This window comes from Leuciscus leuciscus (assembly GCF_965113295.1).
Source record: "Leuciscus leuciscus genome assembly, chromosome: 9".
NCBI lineage: Eukaryota > Metazoa > Chordata > Actinopteri > Cypriniformes > Leuciscidae > Leuciscus > Leuciscus leuciscus.
In genome coordinates this window covers 29,656,360-29,673,127 of record NC_138733.1, presented here as the reverse complement: position 1 = coordinate 29,673,127, position 16,768 = coordinate 29,656,360, and the positions used below count along the sequence as shown (strand labels likewise).

General features: G+C 39.6%; 1 protein-coding gene and 1 long non-coding RNA gene across 5 annotated transcripts in view; both read left to right on the top strand.

Annotated features, from left to right (window-relative positions):
- LOC309505519 overlaps positions 1-16,768 on the top strand; it is a 259,401-nt gene that overhangs the window by 109,807 nt on the left and 132,826 nt on the right. The window lies entirely within an intron of this gene.
- LOC309506588 (uncharacterized protein) lies at positions 11,389-16,746 on the top strand. Of its 4 annotated transcripts, XM_082180432.1 has the most exons (16): positions 11,545-11,566; positions 11,663-11,735; positions 12,249-12,462; positions 12,689-12,764; positions 12,920-13,185; positions 13,406-13,465; positions 13,581-13,619; positions 13,789-13,868; positions 14,069-14,125; positions 14,225-14,430; positions 14,553-14,652; positions 14,762-14,921; positions 15,028-15,134; positions 15,462-15,606; positions 15,834-15,960; positions 16,189-16,746. In XM_082180432.1, exons 3-16 carry the CDS (start codon positions 12,397-12,399, stop codon positions 16,533-16,535), a joined length of 1,836 nt encoding a protein of 611 aa, XP_082036558.1. In that variant the 5' UTR covers positions 11,545-11,566; positions 11,663-11,735; positions 12,249-12,396; the 3' UTR covers positions 16,536-16,746. The 4 variants fall into 4 exon arrangements, with proteins under 4 accessions (XP_082036557.1, XP_082036558.1, XP_082036556.1 ...); XM_082180431.1 differs by having other exon boundaries at positions 11,389-11,735; XM_082180430.1 differs by lacking the exons at positions 11,545-11,566; positions 11,663-11,735 and having other exon boundaries at positions 12,098-12,462.

The following is a 16,768-nucleotide window of genomic DNA, read 5'->3' as shown; positions in this document are numbered from 1 at the left end:
CGAACTCTCTGCCCTGATCATGATGTAACTTCCCTGGGTAACCGAACCGAGGGATGTAATCATTAAACAACCTCTCCGCCGCTGTTCTTCCTTACTTGTTTCTCGTCGGGTAGGCTTGAGCGAATCGTGTGAAATAGTCTATGACCACTAGTATATACTCATACCCTCCCTGGCTCTGCTCCAGGTGCAGGTAGTCGATACAAACCAGTTCCATTGGCGAGCTGGAAGTTATACTCCCCATTGGTGCTCGGACGTGGGTCACTGTTTTTTTTTTTGCTTTGATGCATGGACACTTTTTGGTTATGTACTCCTCAACTTCTCTCTTCATATGTGGCCAGTAGAAGCTCTCCCTCATTAAGTGTATTACTCTTTCTTGGCCGACATGTCCCATCCTATCATGTAAGTACTCCAGGGCAAGTTGTCTTTATTTGGTTGGCAGCAAAAGCTGTTTTCTTCCAGTCACGTGTCTGTACAGGCACCCATCTTCCAATGACAGCTTGCTCCACTCTCGTAAGAGTTTCCTAGCTGGACCCATCACCTGTTTTCTCCTGTTTTTGTCCGCCACCTCATCTGTCTCTTTCATCTCCATTACCCCGGAGATCACTGGATCATCCCTTTGAGCTTCAGCGATTTCGACCTTGCTTGCAGACGGCAGCAGCTGGGCAGGGAATAATCGATCTGGATCTTCGTGAGTCATTCCGAGTGCTGCAACCCAAGCCACATCCTTCTTTCTGGCAGCATGAGTTCCATCCCAAACCGCTCGTACCACTTCTGGTGACAGGTCTTCTGTGCATTCTGTGACATATTTCTCCATATCAAGAGGGAGGCGTGACAGTGTGTCGGCATTGATGTTCGCTTTGCCAGGTCGATGTTTGATATCAAAGCAAAAATCTGACAATTCTCCCACCCAACGATGGCCTATTGAATTAAATTTTGCAGTGCTCATAACATAAGTTAGGGGATTATTGTTGGTGTAAATGGTAAAGTGAGAAAACAAATAGTCTCTAAACTTCTCACATACCGCCCAGATGTTTTTTCAGGTTTACGCTTCACAGAGTCCGGCTGTGTCCCTAACTTGGGTTCCTCCGGGCTTTGGGACCTAGTGGGTTCGGTCACTGTTCGTCCCTTAACAGTGCCCGTTGCCCGTTTCCCTGCGGCCTTTGCTTTCGAAGACATCCTTGAGCCCGGTGCCCCTCTTTGCTGCAGAGGAAACAATGAGTGCAGCCCTGTTGTCCGGTTTCGACACATCTGGGGCAACCCCGGAGTCTAGTTCCTTGCTGTGGAGTGTGACCTCTTGCAAAACATTGACAAGTGTGTTCAAGTTGCGGCTTCAGCGTTGACTGTCGCATGGAGTCGACCATGCTGGTGAGTGCATCAATGCGAGCAGTAAGTTGCATTATTGAATCACTTTTACTTTTCTGACCAGGTGCCTCTTTCACTCCTCTGTCAAGCTCACTTTCAAGTTGAGCACAGTTTGCAGTGCTTGGCTTGGGATGAGATGTCGAACCCAACCTTCGCGCTCGCTCATGCTCATCATTAGTGATTTTCATCACATTTCTCACGATTGCTTCATCTGTGATACTGTGGTCAGCCAGCAGAGGTTTGAGCTCACTCCTGACATATTTATACTTCTGCTTCTAAAACCAATCGGAGTTGTGACCCTGATTCTTGCTGTTTGATGCCATATAGACACAGATTCAGATTGTTTTATGTTATTTAAGATGCTCATTAAAGATCATTAATCGCACTAGCCGCGTGCTAATCGCGTGCATTTAAATGTGAATTTGTTTTGATTTTAGCTCTGCTGCTAGCTCAGCTAAACTAGTCACCACTATATCATATCTTTGATGGTATTCACACCGCTAAAGGTGCCTTTATACTCTGTTTTGTTGACTTAGAAGTCATTTGATTGAGGTAGTATTTATCCTCTTGTTTGTCATATGGTTATTTAGTTCATCTAATTGCCAATATACATGGTTGATATGTATATGAGGAACAGAAGTTCATCTTAACTGTTAAAAAGAATGAATATATAAAAATATGATGTTTAAAATGTTATTAAGATGCATAAATAGGTTTAAAAGGTTAAAAACATAAATATCTGGTTTCAGAAATCTCATAATTTATTTCTATGCTGTGAGATGGAAGTACATGATTGATTGATTGATTGATTGTTGTTCATTGGAACTGACCTATCTTATGTGGTGTGATGTGTACCTATTCATTTACATAATGATTAGAGTCTTTATATCCTTTACAATTGGTTATATTTGATTTGACATTTGAATGGAGATAAGTTGATCAGATTTGAACAGAAATGAGGCAATAGTAACTAATGCATTCTGTACTGTATGCATAGATTGTTTTTTAGAGAGGGATAGATCATCTGAATCTGACCCTGGCGGTCAGTGGCGAGCTAACCGCAGAAGTGAACGGACCAAGAGCCTGGTGTGGCCAGCCGTGGCATCTTTGGAACCATCATCTTCCTGTGCCTTCATTTGAAATACAGATAAGAACACACGTAAACCTACCCGGGTAGTGAAAAGAACATACATACTCCAAGACACACACACACACACACACACACAACTTCCATGGACTCTTTTTTTAATATATATATTTTTTTTTTTTAGGTTGTTTATTTTGGGATTTTATTGTGCACCTGTGCACTCAGGAAGCCGGCTTAGGTAGCCAGGGAATGTAAATAATTGTCTTCAATTTTGTATAATACATTTCTCAAAGTTACCTGTTTTGTGTTATCTGTTCTCTGCTGACCTTTTACTACTTCAGGCTCCGTAGTCGTACCTAGAGTTTCTGATATTAGCGCAGCTTTAATTCATAGCTAATTAAATTAGTCATCAGTTACACTTACCTGACGCGGGTTACAATAGCTTATACAATTTTCGATGTGGTTCCTTAATTTCCATAAATAAGCCCTGAACATAAGTACATTTGTTTCAAGGGTGCAAAAGTCCTAGTTTTTTATATATATTTTTTTATTTGTGTTGCAGACTATAAGCAGAAACCAGGCTCAAAAAGAAAGCCTATTTGCAATGACACAAGCAAGATGATGCCCTGATAAGGCAGTGTGGATACCATTAATATCTAACCCAAATAGACTTACTAAATCAAAAAGAGGAACAGAAAAATTTAAATAATGCAGTTTTACATTTATTCCAATCATATATAGTCAAACATTTCCACCTCTAAAAAAAAAAAAAAAAAAAAATGAACACTGTGTTACTGGCTTATGAACATGTTTGATTCCCTTGTCCCTTTATGTGATCTTGTCAATTGTGCTTCCCAAGACAACTTTCATTGTCTTAATTGTTCACATGTGTGTCTTGTTTAGTCATCAGTCTTTTTATATACCCTCATGTTGTTACCATTGTCTTTTGTCTAGCTTTGTTACCTGTAATCTATGTTGGTCCTGGTCCTGGTCATGTTAATTGTTTAGTTTAAGTTATTAATTTGTTTTGTTTAAATAAAACTGCACTTGGGTTCTTCAAGCTTGTCTCCAGTGGACTAATACGATACTGAAGATACTGCACAGCAGCGCTAAATCAAAAAAAAAATCAAAAAAAAAAAAAAAAACAGTAACAGTAGCCTAAAAACAGTAGCCTACTGACATTTTTATTAACAAAGATTAGTAATACACAACATACTCTGACCGCTTGAATTTGTAATTTAATGATAAAACAATTATTGATGCCTTGGAGGCTTTTCCCCTGAAATAAGACACAACATTTGTACTGTTCATAATACAGGTGAAACGCACTAGAAATTTTCAATTGATTCTTTTTGACATGAAACAAAACATTAAACTTTACCTGCTATTAATTTTGAAAATAACATGTCAAATGTGAAATTAATTAAAGGTACAGAAAGCAATTTCTGAGAAACCCTGTTGATATTTGAAATCAACCCAAACAAATACACCAATCCCTTCATTGCTTCATGAACCCCCCAAAATTCATGAACATGCAATGCAAGAGTGGATTTCACTTTATCATAGCTGAAGCAAAGCAAAATAAACTATGACTATGACTATGACTGATTCACCCAACGGTTCTGTGTATCACTGCAACACCCTTCGCAACCATCCGTAGCAACATAAACAATCAATATAGTTCCATGTATTAGGTATTTCAGCAAAATTAACTGTTTATTATTTATGTAATGAATTATCAATGACCCCTGCTTTGTTGCTTCATTCACCTTTAATTTTGCAAACATATATCTGCCTATGATTCACTAGTGTTGCAAAAAAAATGCTTTCAGTTTTACTTAAAGGGGACCTATTATGCTCCTTTTTTTTATCTAAAGGCTTAGTTGTCCAGTTATCTGTGAAGTTTAAGCTCAAAATACCCCACAGATCATTTACTATACCATCTTGTAAATGCCACTTTTTGAAAGGAAGGAAAAACATGCTATTTTTGTGCATGTATCTTTAAAAGCAAATGAGCTGCTTTTCCCCACCCTTCTTTCCAAAAGAGGGTGGAGCCTGCTCATGCCACTGATACTCTGCCAGTTTTGATAAGCATCTCTATCTCATTCACACTCATGTGACATTGCAGTTCTTCATCATCATGAAAGTTTATTATATGCATGCATAGGTGCAGATAATAAACAGTCTTTCAGTCGCTCACGTTCGACGTTACAACATAATTGGGATCGCCTTGAGAGACCAATCTTCTTCAAGTGTATTAAAACGAGCCAATGCACATTGGCATGCGATAATTGCATCAGCGGCGGTAACCAATCCATGTGGGCCCCTCACTCCTCTATCGCATCGCAAACATGTTTGTGTGTGGTTATATTCTCTTATGATGACGTGTTGTTCATCTTGCCTTTTTCATTAAGGTTAAGTGATCAGTGTGCTGTATGCCGTCGAGTTGAAGACCACATTCACTGTCTCGCATGCCTGGCAGCTTCTAGATGGGATTGCTGGTCATTGTCATGATGGACCTAGCATTTCATTCGGGGCTCCAGGGGAGGATTAGATGTTGATCGCTGCATCAGAGAGAGGGCTGTTACGCTCTGGAAATGAAGATGATTCTGAGCTCCCACTAAATGGTGTGTGTGTGCTCATGCTGAATCAGATTCAGATCTTGATCTTGACAGCCATGCTCTCCCAGGCTACTCTGGGGGCGCAGTGCGACGCGTAATCACCTTGCCCTGCCCCCGTGCCTTCCCGGATGTGTGTGAAGAACCTTTGCATTATGGAAGCATTTTGGCGCCAATATGGCAAGCCGAAAATGCCAAAAGCTGCAGAAAAAGTTTTTCCTCTCTCACTACCCTCAGTGGTGGGGCGGCAGTGCTACTGCAGACCGCCGGCCACCCTGAAAAAAAGAAATAAATAGTGGAATGCCAAACAGTCATAATGCATGAGGGTAGTTCTGAGTCGGGGTTGAGCTGCGTGTGGTGCAGGCTTGTGCAAAATTCTGAATTTCAGAATTGGCCTCCATTCAATTCATGAATTTGAATTTGAATTGAATTTACTCCGCCCCACAGGACGTTGAATTGAATTGGAATTGGAGTGACAGGAAGTGGAATTAAATTCATGGCAATTCAAAGAAATTCCACACAGTCACACAACAGAAAGAATGTGTTGAGTCTTGCATGCATTCAGTGTTAGGAAGGTTACTTTGGAAATGTTATTGCTATTGCTTACTGTTATTAGTTACCCATTATAAATGTGGTTTGGAATACTTTATTTGGATAACTTTATCAATGCAAAGCAATTTCGTTTTAAGTTGATTAGTAACTAATTGAATTAAACATTTTACCTCAGTAATACAACTAAATACAATTACATTAATTTTGTAATTTAATACAAAATTCAGAATACAGAATTCTAGATCCTGTTTTTGACATCAATTCAAATTCAATTCAAATTCAAGAATTGAATTGGAATTAAGGAGTCATTCTCAATTCAATTCTGAATTGTGCACAAGCCTGGTGTGGTGACTGACCGTGTTTAAAGTCACAGCGCTGGCCCTCGGCCAGATGATGTCCACCCTAGTAGTCCAGAAGCGCCCCCTGGCTAAACCATGCAGAGGTGCGAGACATTGCCAAAGTTCGCTTTCTTGATGCTCCCATCTCACGAGGTGGCCTTTCAGCGACACTGTTGGAGACTGTGCCCAGTGGTTCTCTGCAGTTCAGAAGCAGGCTGAAGTAACCCAAAGCTTGCCCCAATGTGCTCCCTGAATCACTGGTGGGCTGCCCCTCAGTCTGTTTGTCACCAAGGGTGTCAGTCCCCTGCAAAAAAACAACGACAGGAGGAGGAGGTTGCGATCGCTCAACAGCCAGAGGACGTGAGGATGAGAGCCAACACGAACTGGTGGTGTGAATGTGGGGGAATATGCCAATCTATGCCAACTGAAATAGAGTGTCTGTGCTGTGGCGAGTGGGACAAGTTACTGCCATCAATGACCAGGCTCAACGCGTCAGATCAAGATGAGCGTGCCCGCAGTTGTGTCACAGCTACAGAGGATTTCACGGCATTGATCCATCCTGCAGTACTCGATTATTTTTTTCTGGTGTGATAAAGTGAACTGGAAAAAATGCCCCACACCGAATGGACCAAATGGACAGCTGTCCACAGAGTAAGTGATTATTTTAAACATGACGCATGTATAGATCGACCCATATTATACCTGTATTCACATTCACATATTATACCACATATTCACATTTCATGTGTTGCGTGATATCTCTGCGCCCAAGTAGCAGTGCTTCGCCTGTGCTTCCCCCTAATATAGTCCCAAGTCAATATCTGCCTAGGAAATCGCCTAGTGTTAATCTGCATCCCTATTTGTACTCGTTGTGAATATGCAGGCCACAAGAAGTAATTAGGTGGGTTTTTTTTTTTTGTTTTTTTTTATCACTTTTACTCAGGACATGCTAGCTGGCAACAAAGGATTCCATTCATTAAGCTAAGCTAAGCTAGCGCCGACTCTGTCAAACTAAAACAATGCATGCACTGAGACAAAAATGCATTTGCCCACCTATCTAAATGTAGGAAAGAAGGTGAATAAGCCCTATTTCAAAAAACGGTGGAGTGTTCCTTTAAACGCTGACTGACGTGACACAGTGTTACAAACTACGGACTACAATGATGTCAACTCAAAATGGCTGCCCTCAACCTCTGCATTAGCGAATACTGAGCCTGCAAGGGTGAGGTCACAGCAGCATAACACCAATCATTTCACCTAATTATAATAAAGACATTCAATTAAGACAATAAAAACTTTAATATTTACATTTATTTAATTTTTTTAATTGATTTGCACTGTGCAAAATCATCACAACTTATTTTTTAAGCTGTGGAATCCTTTTCTCTTGATATATGTTTCCTCATTTACATTTGGAGCAATGGTGTGAACATGAGTTCCATCAATGGATCCAACAACTCGGGGAAGGCCGGATTCCTCATAAAAGTGTTTTGATTTTGCCACATGGTTTGAAGATCAGTTGGAAAGTCATATGGCCAAAAGTTATTTCTGCCATAGAAAAATTTACATATTCAACCTTTATTCAAATATTATTAAAAAAGTGTTAAAATATTTTGTAAGTATATTGTTTACTTGTGCTTGGACTTGATTGTTTTAGGTGTGAAACATGCAAAATTGTGCAGACACAATTTCTGGCCAGGCTGTCATACAAATAAATGATGAACGCATGCAAAAGCAAGAGAGGATCAATGAAATAATAATAACTGATTATGTTTCAATACATTTATTTATTTCTTCTAAAACCTGCAGCTGTAGTCTGCCTTTTTTGCCAAATAATTTTGTCAGATATATCTTCACTAAGTTTAGTGTTTTCTTCTTCCCTCATATTAAATTTTTTTTTTTTTATATATATATATATTTAAGCAAACTTGTAGGGTCATTAAAAAAATGTTTGGCCCCTACTGAATGTTTGGTGTGGTCAGTGCCACAATAGTGCTATTGAAGAGTATATATTACTTTAATTTCTGCAGTTAGAGCATTGATTTGCAGAGTGGGAGAAGATATAACATTTCTTACTAGATCAGTTACAAAAATAATATCTTGACTTTCAAACTTGTATCTCCCTGTCATCATTTAACTTTCCAACATTATATTTCCATTGTAAAGTGTGTTGACCTCCTCTCTGCTGCCATCTTGTTACTCCTATAGGTTAGGATACCTCTCCAGCACCCTTAAATAATTTAGGAGCTGAGACCTAGTCTTAACACTTAGGAACCTTTATGAATCACACTTATTCATAAGTTTAGGAATAAGAGTAAAATTATGTAATTCTTAGAATTTTGACAGACTTGAGACAAAATTTTTACTTTGAATGGCTTTATACATACAGCCCCTTATTCCCAAGTGATAGTGTTCATAGGGGTCAAGACGTTGACCGACTCTGCCGACGTCGATTAGGAGACACGCTAGAGGATAAATATTATTGAATGTCGATCAGGAGACGTTTAGGGATATTGATTAGGAGACCCAGGTAAACTTAAGTCCGGTGCGTAGAGGAAAAATGTATCACACTTACCCAGTGTGTTGTGATTGGCACTACCGTAGCCACTACTTAGCGTGTATTTGTGAAATGTCACGCCCCTTCATAACCGCGAGCTCTACTCAGATGTTAATATTAAGGATGGTGTCAATTTCAAACCAATTCCATCCTGATTCAGACTTAAAGGGGACATATCATGCTAAATCCACTTTTTTAGCCCTTAAATGCATTTTGTTGTATATTTGGAGTGTTTAGAAGTAAAGAAAAGTTGAAATTATTCTCTTCAGGTGCTTCGTTGATATCTTTATATTCTGTTTTGGTCATATTTTTCAACCGGTTCAGATTTTTCTGTCATCTATGACGTTTTTTTCAACTATTACATCACAGTATTTGCAGCGGAACTGCCAAATAAGGACATCGACTTCCGGCCCAACACTTCCAGCAATCCGCCATTTTTATTTCTCGCTGCAATTTTGTAGTCCAAGCTAAAGGATGCAGAAGTTACGAGAGGGTAAGTTAAAATGTTCGGTTGTTGGATGTAGTAACCCATACGCTTCATTACACCGTCTAATATAGACAAACTGCTGCGCTTGTGACAGGGCGCATGTTTAACTGAAAGAACGAGCAGAGAGAGAGAGAGACACGGTCGCGTGCACGCGCACTCTCTCTCTTCGGAGCCAGGCGAAAGTGTAAACAAGACTTCACCGTCTCCAAACTAGACGCTGTCTTGCTCTCTCTCCTTCGCACATATTAATCAAAATAAATCTACACGGTGGTAAAATGTCGGAAGACCAAAGTTTCATGTGTAAATAGAGTAACACACCATTGCGATACATCCATCCATATGAAGACGTTGTTCTGCAGGTTCGTCGTCTTCATTTTCATCTCGCTCCGGCTCCGACTCTGGCTCGAACATGTAAGGCTGGATGGACAAGTCTTCCGTTGTTGATATTTTGTTAATAACGTGTGAATAAAACGTTTCTGTGCCGCTAGATAAGCGTATCTCTGCTATCAAACTACAAAAATGGCCGAACGGGGTGGAGTTGAACCGAGTGTCACCTCTGCAACTTGGAGAGGGGGCGGGGTATGAAGTGTCTCAATTGCATTTAAAGAGACCGCACCAAAACGAGTTGCTCTCAGACGCACATCAGAAAAGGGGTAGAAAAGGGGCCTGTGGAGCTATAATAATGAGGAATTCAGACCCAAGCATTGCAGTTCCGCTTTATATAGACCACAAATGTATGATTTATATGTAAAAAGGAACGATTTAAAAGCATGATATGTCTCCTTTAAGGGGAGACACCCCAGGTGAATAGGAAAATCAGCATGAAACTTCCCCAGTTGATTACTGACATTTAGACAAATATCTTTTGTATTACAAGTTTTTAGAATATTTATGTTTAAATATGCAAATTATGTATTATCTCATTAAATATGCGCTAATTTGCATTATTGTTTCATTTTGTTGACATATTAGAGTCAAAGTTTTTTACTGAGGGGATTTTGGATATCTCTTTTTATCACTCCATTAACAATGTTAACAAACAAGAGGATTTCATGCACAGACTTTGCAAGCACGGATTTCACAGGACGTTTCAGAGTGGTGTGTTTTTATTTATTTATTTATTTAATACATTTTAGATGTGATGTTATACACAATTTAATCATGATACTTGTCGGAAAACTATAGTAATACAAACAGTAATCGATCGCAAACACAACTACAAATGCTAAGACATACTTTTCAGGAGAAGTTTTTGTGCGTTGCCTGCATCTTAGGTTCTGGAAGCTGTTCTCCGTTGGGGTTATAATGTTGAGGAACAGTGTCTAAAATGATATATATTTTTTTTTTTATCTTAACAGGGAAAACAATGTACAGTGTCAGGAAACAAGCCTTTGAATACACAAAAAAGGTGCAAGGCCTGGTTGAGCTGCATTAGAGAAGACAGTGATGTTGCCCCCCCCCCCCCCCCCCCCCGTTTCCAAAACTCATTTGTTTGACCTTCCTAAGGCTGATGAATTTACAGTGCTCTGTCACGTAAAAGACAGCTTTATATAAATTTACCCTATTGTATGGCGTTATTTTTATGTCAAAAGTTATGAGCGTGTAAGACATGCTCACGAGCACATTATGTTATTTCACACGCGCAAAAATGAACCTTCAGCTGGCATGATAAAAGTACTCGCGCACAAATTCAACAACCGAGAGGTGTACAGGTAGCTGCAAGCGAGCGCCTGGCATACTCTCATAGGTTAACTCTGCTTGTACAGTGGAATCCCGCTCGCGCGCAGCGGGCTTCTGCTCGCGGAGTGCTGTTTTGCTCACGCAGTGGATTTCTGCTCGCTCAGCTGATTTCTGCTCGCTCCAGTCTACATGACTTTTGACAATTTGGGGGCGGAAACCAAGGAGGGCACTGACCCTCTTATGATTGGTCACTTTCATCGTAATCACACCCACAGGGACATCCTTGTCCCTTGATTGACAGCTCTCATTACACGAAGCACGGAGTTGGGTTAAGTTACCACCGAAGAAGAGTAGGAATGAATTAGAATGAGTTTTCTAATATAAATAAAATGTCTCTGCACGTATAAAATGCTGCGCAGATCATAGTCAATTACCATCGATGTATATATTTGCGAACGATGAAGCCTACGTTTTGTTAAGTAAGTTAACATTAACGTTACATATTTTTGAGCAACAAGTAGCAAACGTAACTAGCTAACGTTAGCCTATTCGTTCTGTAGCTAACGCCTTAGCCAACACTTGTGATGTTGATCGCCCGACACTCATTTTTAAAACTTTTAATCTTTAAAAACTGCATCTTAGACAACTAACGTTAGGCTAACTGAATCATAACATAATTGTTTTCACATGTAAAAGTGCTATTCTTATTGACGCTGATTTAATGCATTTGATTTTGCAGGCTAACATCCAATGCAGTAAAATACTGTTTTGAATGTTGGGTAACTTAGCCACATGTTCACATTGTCCCTTATTGTATTTTTGTGTGGATCCAGCTCATCTTGCCGTTTATAGATGTAAGAGAAAATGGCGGATGCAAAAGAGGAGGTGAACTATTTTCTAAAATGTTTATTACGTTAAAGTAGTTCATTTGTGGTGGTGTTTGTTTCAGTTACATTTCTTTATTTCTCCCCTTTCCTCTAGGACGATTTGCGCAATATGGCCCTCAATTTGGTGGCCAGGCTGAGAGCTACATTGAATAATCCAACACCAAACGGTATGTATCATGAGTAACTATCTTTACTAGGTTGCGTTGCCATCTCTAGACAACATGTGTGGTTTGATTACATTATGTTGCTTTCCCTGTATACATATAACAATATATAAATACTGTTTGTGGAACAACTTATTGCATTCGTCATGGAAGTGTTGCTGTCATCATCATACAGCTCACCTATTCATTTAGCCTATAACACAACAGAAGTTACATGATGTCAGTGAATTAATTATGTTGAATGAACAATGAAGTTCAGGGACAGTGCAATGCACGGTCAAGCTCAGCCAGGGTATCCAGGCAGGACACATCCCAGGAACCACAAGAGCACAATGCGGTGCGTGGACCTGCACAAGCACCTTCAGGGACTGCAGTTCAAAAGAATATGGCCAGGTTTGGATGTTGTTCAAAGGATGCATCTCAGCTGTTTCAACAACAGCCCTCTTCAGTTCCTCACACAGTTGTTTGACTGCTGATTCAAATTAATTTGAATTTCATCTACTCCTCTTTCTACAGGTGTTTCCCTGGACTATTTAAAGATAAGCAGAAGTGTAGGCCTCCTTCGCGATTGTCTAAAAAAAGGTCAGGCACCAAAACAACGGCAATCCAATTCTTTCTTCTGGACAGCCCAACAGAGAGAACCCCCAAACCATCTGATGAGCTAATGCTTTTACAAGCTGGGTTAGGAAGAAGGACTGTAAATGTTCCAGAGGATGCTTGCCATAATGCGGTATGTGGTATGACACTTAATGAAGTAAGAACTGAAATTTGCACAAAATATTATTAACCTATACTAAAACAGCATATCCAGTGAAAACAGTAGCCCCAATCTTAGCCACCAAAACCATATCATTTATTTTTGGAATGCTGCCAATAACTCTAATGAACAGATTTGTCTTGAGCTCATTGATTTGATCAATATTTGCTAATCTTACTCACACACTTTAAATTCATAGATTACACACATTCTTTCTGAGACGTATCCGAAGATGTCAGAACTGGAGGGTGCCTGGATGCTGCACAAAGCCATGGGTAAAAAGCAAGAGATTGAAGTTGACTTTTTTTCTCCAAGCAAAGGAAATTTATTGAATCTTTTTGTTTGTTATAAAGTTGTCATGTTTGAAAAGTATGATCCTTCCAACAAGGGGCAGAAAATAAATATTTGTTTAATATTTGAACTTAAACAGGAGGATCAGGTCAACGGAAACTCAACTTGTTGACACCTGAAGAGGAAGGATACACAGGGGCCAGCCTTGTGAAGAGCTGGGGAGGCAAGGGCTGTCTCTACATTATGCCCATCCAGAACACACTGGACATTTCTCCCCTACCCTTCACAGCTCTGGAGTTCCAGGCCATGCCGAAAGCCCGGTGTGTGTCATGCCAGGAGTATGTGCCTCTGCAGCTCCTCGGTCTCCATGTCAAGACATGTATCCAGTCTAAAGTCAAGGTTGAGGTATGGCTTGCTGATTTGAAACTATAACATTGATGTTCTTTCTCCTTATTTGATATACAGGTTGGTCATTGTGTCATTTCTTAAATTTCACAGCAACTATTGGATGGTGGGACCATTTTAAAAGTGTCCCTGTCAGCTTAACCCAAAATTGCTTCTGGCACTGTTGTTTATAGCTATTGTTTTTTTGTAAGTCATCAAGTCTTGATATTTAATTTTATAGACCCACTGTGATGATGACATTATCAACTTGGATGACATTATCAACTTGGATGACGAAGTGGTAAGCTATCAATACAAATGAAGAGATCATACATAGCATTTCATATTATTGAGCCATACATTTATGATTTTATTTCAAATATATCTGATGTGAATGACCCAGAAATGTTTTACAGGCATCTGGTGATGTGCAGCCATCACATTTGGAGAGTAAGGTGAGCAAATTGCTTCTGTTTCTTCTTAAGATTTAGGTTTTAAGAAATTAACCAGTGAAATGTTTTACATGATCTGTTCTCATCAAAGAGCATGTTTACATCTGACCTCTGAAACAGTACATCTGCATTTTTAATGGATATTTAACACTGTTATTTTTTATTTTCATAGGTTACTTGTCCATTGTGCAGTCAACTATTTACAAAAGACGACATCTATGTGCATGCAAGTGTCTGCGGGGACTGGGAGAGGTAAAAGCTTTTCTAAGTTTCTCCTTAGTATCTTACAAAGTTTGATGCATTTTGTATCCACTTGCTTAAAATGCTTAATCCCACTGTAGAGTTCCCTCATCGCCCCCCCCCCCCCCCCCCCCTTTTATTAAAGAATTTGGACAGATGATGGATTAAGGTTACCTGTTTATGGAATTTTTTGTTATTGTTGATCTTTACAGCAACACAAATGAGGGAGATGCAGATATTAGTGAGGACACCGATGAGCACTTCGGCAGGTATGCTGTAGAATAATTTTTAATGGGATTGGATAATGATGCTTGCCTTGGTCTGTAGCACTGAATTCTCAACATTATTGTTTTGATATTGTTGTGTAGCGTATCAGACATCCTGATGTCACTTGAAAAGAAAGTTGACACATCCCGGTCATTCAACATCAATGTGACAAGAGAGGACCTGTTTCAAAGGGGGCTGAAACAGTGGGCCAGGCAAAAACAGGCCTCCCCAAAGAATCTCCTCAGGGTCTCCTTCATTGGAGAAAATGGAATAGACCAAGGCGCTCTTCGTAAAGAGTTCCTTACCGGTATGTGTGCCCCACCAAGGTCAACACACATGATGAAAAGCACATTTAATAGATTATCAATGTGAATAATATCTTATACATATCTAATACATTTGACAAAAGCAGCTCTTTGTTCTTTACAGAAATGGTGTGTGGAATTGAAGCACGTTTTTTTGAAGGAGATGGGGAAAGGGGCAAAAACCCTAAATACAGTATCTGTGACTACCAGGACAACAGTTTCAAGTATGTGCCACAGTCTGTCATATAAAATATATGACTTTGTATTGTTTAATTAGGTAGTAAAAGTCCACTGTCATTTTGTTCAAAATAGCTTTTGTCTTTGTCACAAAAGGACTTGTGGGGAGATTTTTGCCACAAGTTTGGTGCAGGGCGGTCCTGCACCAAACTTCCTTACAAGATGGTGCTACCATTTCTTGTGCCATGGGGAGATGGACAAGGATGTTGGTGTACTCGAAGTCACTGATCAGGATATTAAAAATCTGATGACAGAGGTATTTAAACAGTGTAATGCATACATTTTTCCAAGTCAGGCATATAAAGTTATCAGACAATGTTTGTCTCTTTTTGCAAATATCAAGGTTGTGTCTCTACTTTCAGGTGGAAAATGCAGAAGGTGGAGAAAGGCTGATAGACTTATCAGATGCGATTGTGGCATGTGGCTACACTGGGCCAATAAATGTTGACCAAAAAAAGGCCATCACAGAGTAAGTTAACATAAACATAACACATAAATATTTGTCACAAAATGCTTTAGTGTTAACAATTTAACTCTGAATCAATACAGTATTATTTTCGGTTACACTTTATTTTAAGGTGTCCTTGTTACAGTGTAATTATATATTTAAGTACAGAGTAATATTAAGTAACTACATGTACTTACTATAGGAATAGGGTAGGATTAGGATTTGGTTGAGGGTTAGTTGCATGTAATTATGCATCATTTACTGTTATTACTACGGTAAGTACATGTAACGTATGTAACAAGGACACCGTAAAATAAAGTGTTACCTTATTTTCTTACTGTTTATTAGTGCCATCGCTTTGCATGCACTGGTGAGGCTGATCCCGATCTTGAACCAGCTGCGTGAGGGATTGAGGCTCTACGGATTAGATGAGGTGTTAGCACAGCACACCCAGATGTGCCAGCAGCTCTTTGTCCCCGGCCACTTACAGGAAGTCAGTAACGTTGTGAATGAACAATTATTTTATTAGAACAGCCACTGTTAGAGACACTGATGACTTGCTCTTATGGCATATTCTGCATTTTTACTTTAAGCTGCCTTCAAATGTGTGTTCAAAGAGCTAAACGCTACAGGCCAAAACATAAAATGAATCTTTAATTTAAATCTGCAATCCTTACTGTTTTACCGTGTTTAAGCATTTGATTTGCTTCCTTATTTTAGGTGAATGTAGACTTCCTTCTGCTTGCGCTATCTCCTGATTTCAGTGAGGAAGGGTCTGTGAGACGGCAGCGAGAGATGCGGATCATAAATTTTCTGCAGGATTTCTTGCAAAAGTTGGAAGACAGAGGTAACACACTGCTTAGCACCTTTTTCTATAATCCTTGTCCATCACTCTTACCATACTATCATACACTTGTTTTCCACCGGTTTCATTTTATTCTATTTTTATTAGTTACTCCCTCTTTAGGTTTATATTCGTATGTGTATTCTGTCAAACCCCCGCTATGTATATGACGAATGCATTTGTACTAACAGAAATGTTGAAAATTACTTATTTGTATTTGTCTCTGAGAAGAAGCAGACAGCCAAGAAGAGGGCAGCCCTGAAGGTCAAAGTCACGTGGCAGCTGTGCACGGAACAAATGGTGGCGGGAAGCGCCTGTCAGTCCGGAGCTTCCTTCAGTGGGTCACAGGTCAGGCACATGTTCCACTGATCGAATCCAAGAGAGAGGCATTCAAGATAACTGTTAATTTTGATCATGACTGCGACTCCCGCTATGGGGCACATAGCCTTTGTTACCCCATTGTCAATGCTTGTGCTGTTGCCATTACATTTCCTACACGCCACTTAGCAACCTCCCAAGAGTTTGAAAACAACCTAACCGAGGCAATCTGTGGTGGTTACGAGTTCAGCAGACACTAAAGTAGCATTTTAAGGTCCTTGTTACTTGTTTTAGTTACTTGGTAACTTTGTTACCCTTTTTGTGCTTTGTTTCTATTTTCTACTGTGTACAAACAAGTGTACAACAAAGTTGTTATATTGTTAAAAAGAAATCTAAAGATTTAACTGTGGTTGTTGTTACCCTTTTTGTGCTTTGTTTCTATTTTCTACTGCGTACAAACAAGTGTACAACAAAGTTGTTCTATTGTTAAAAA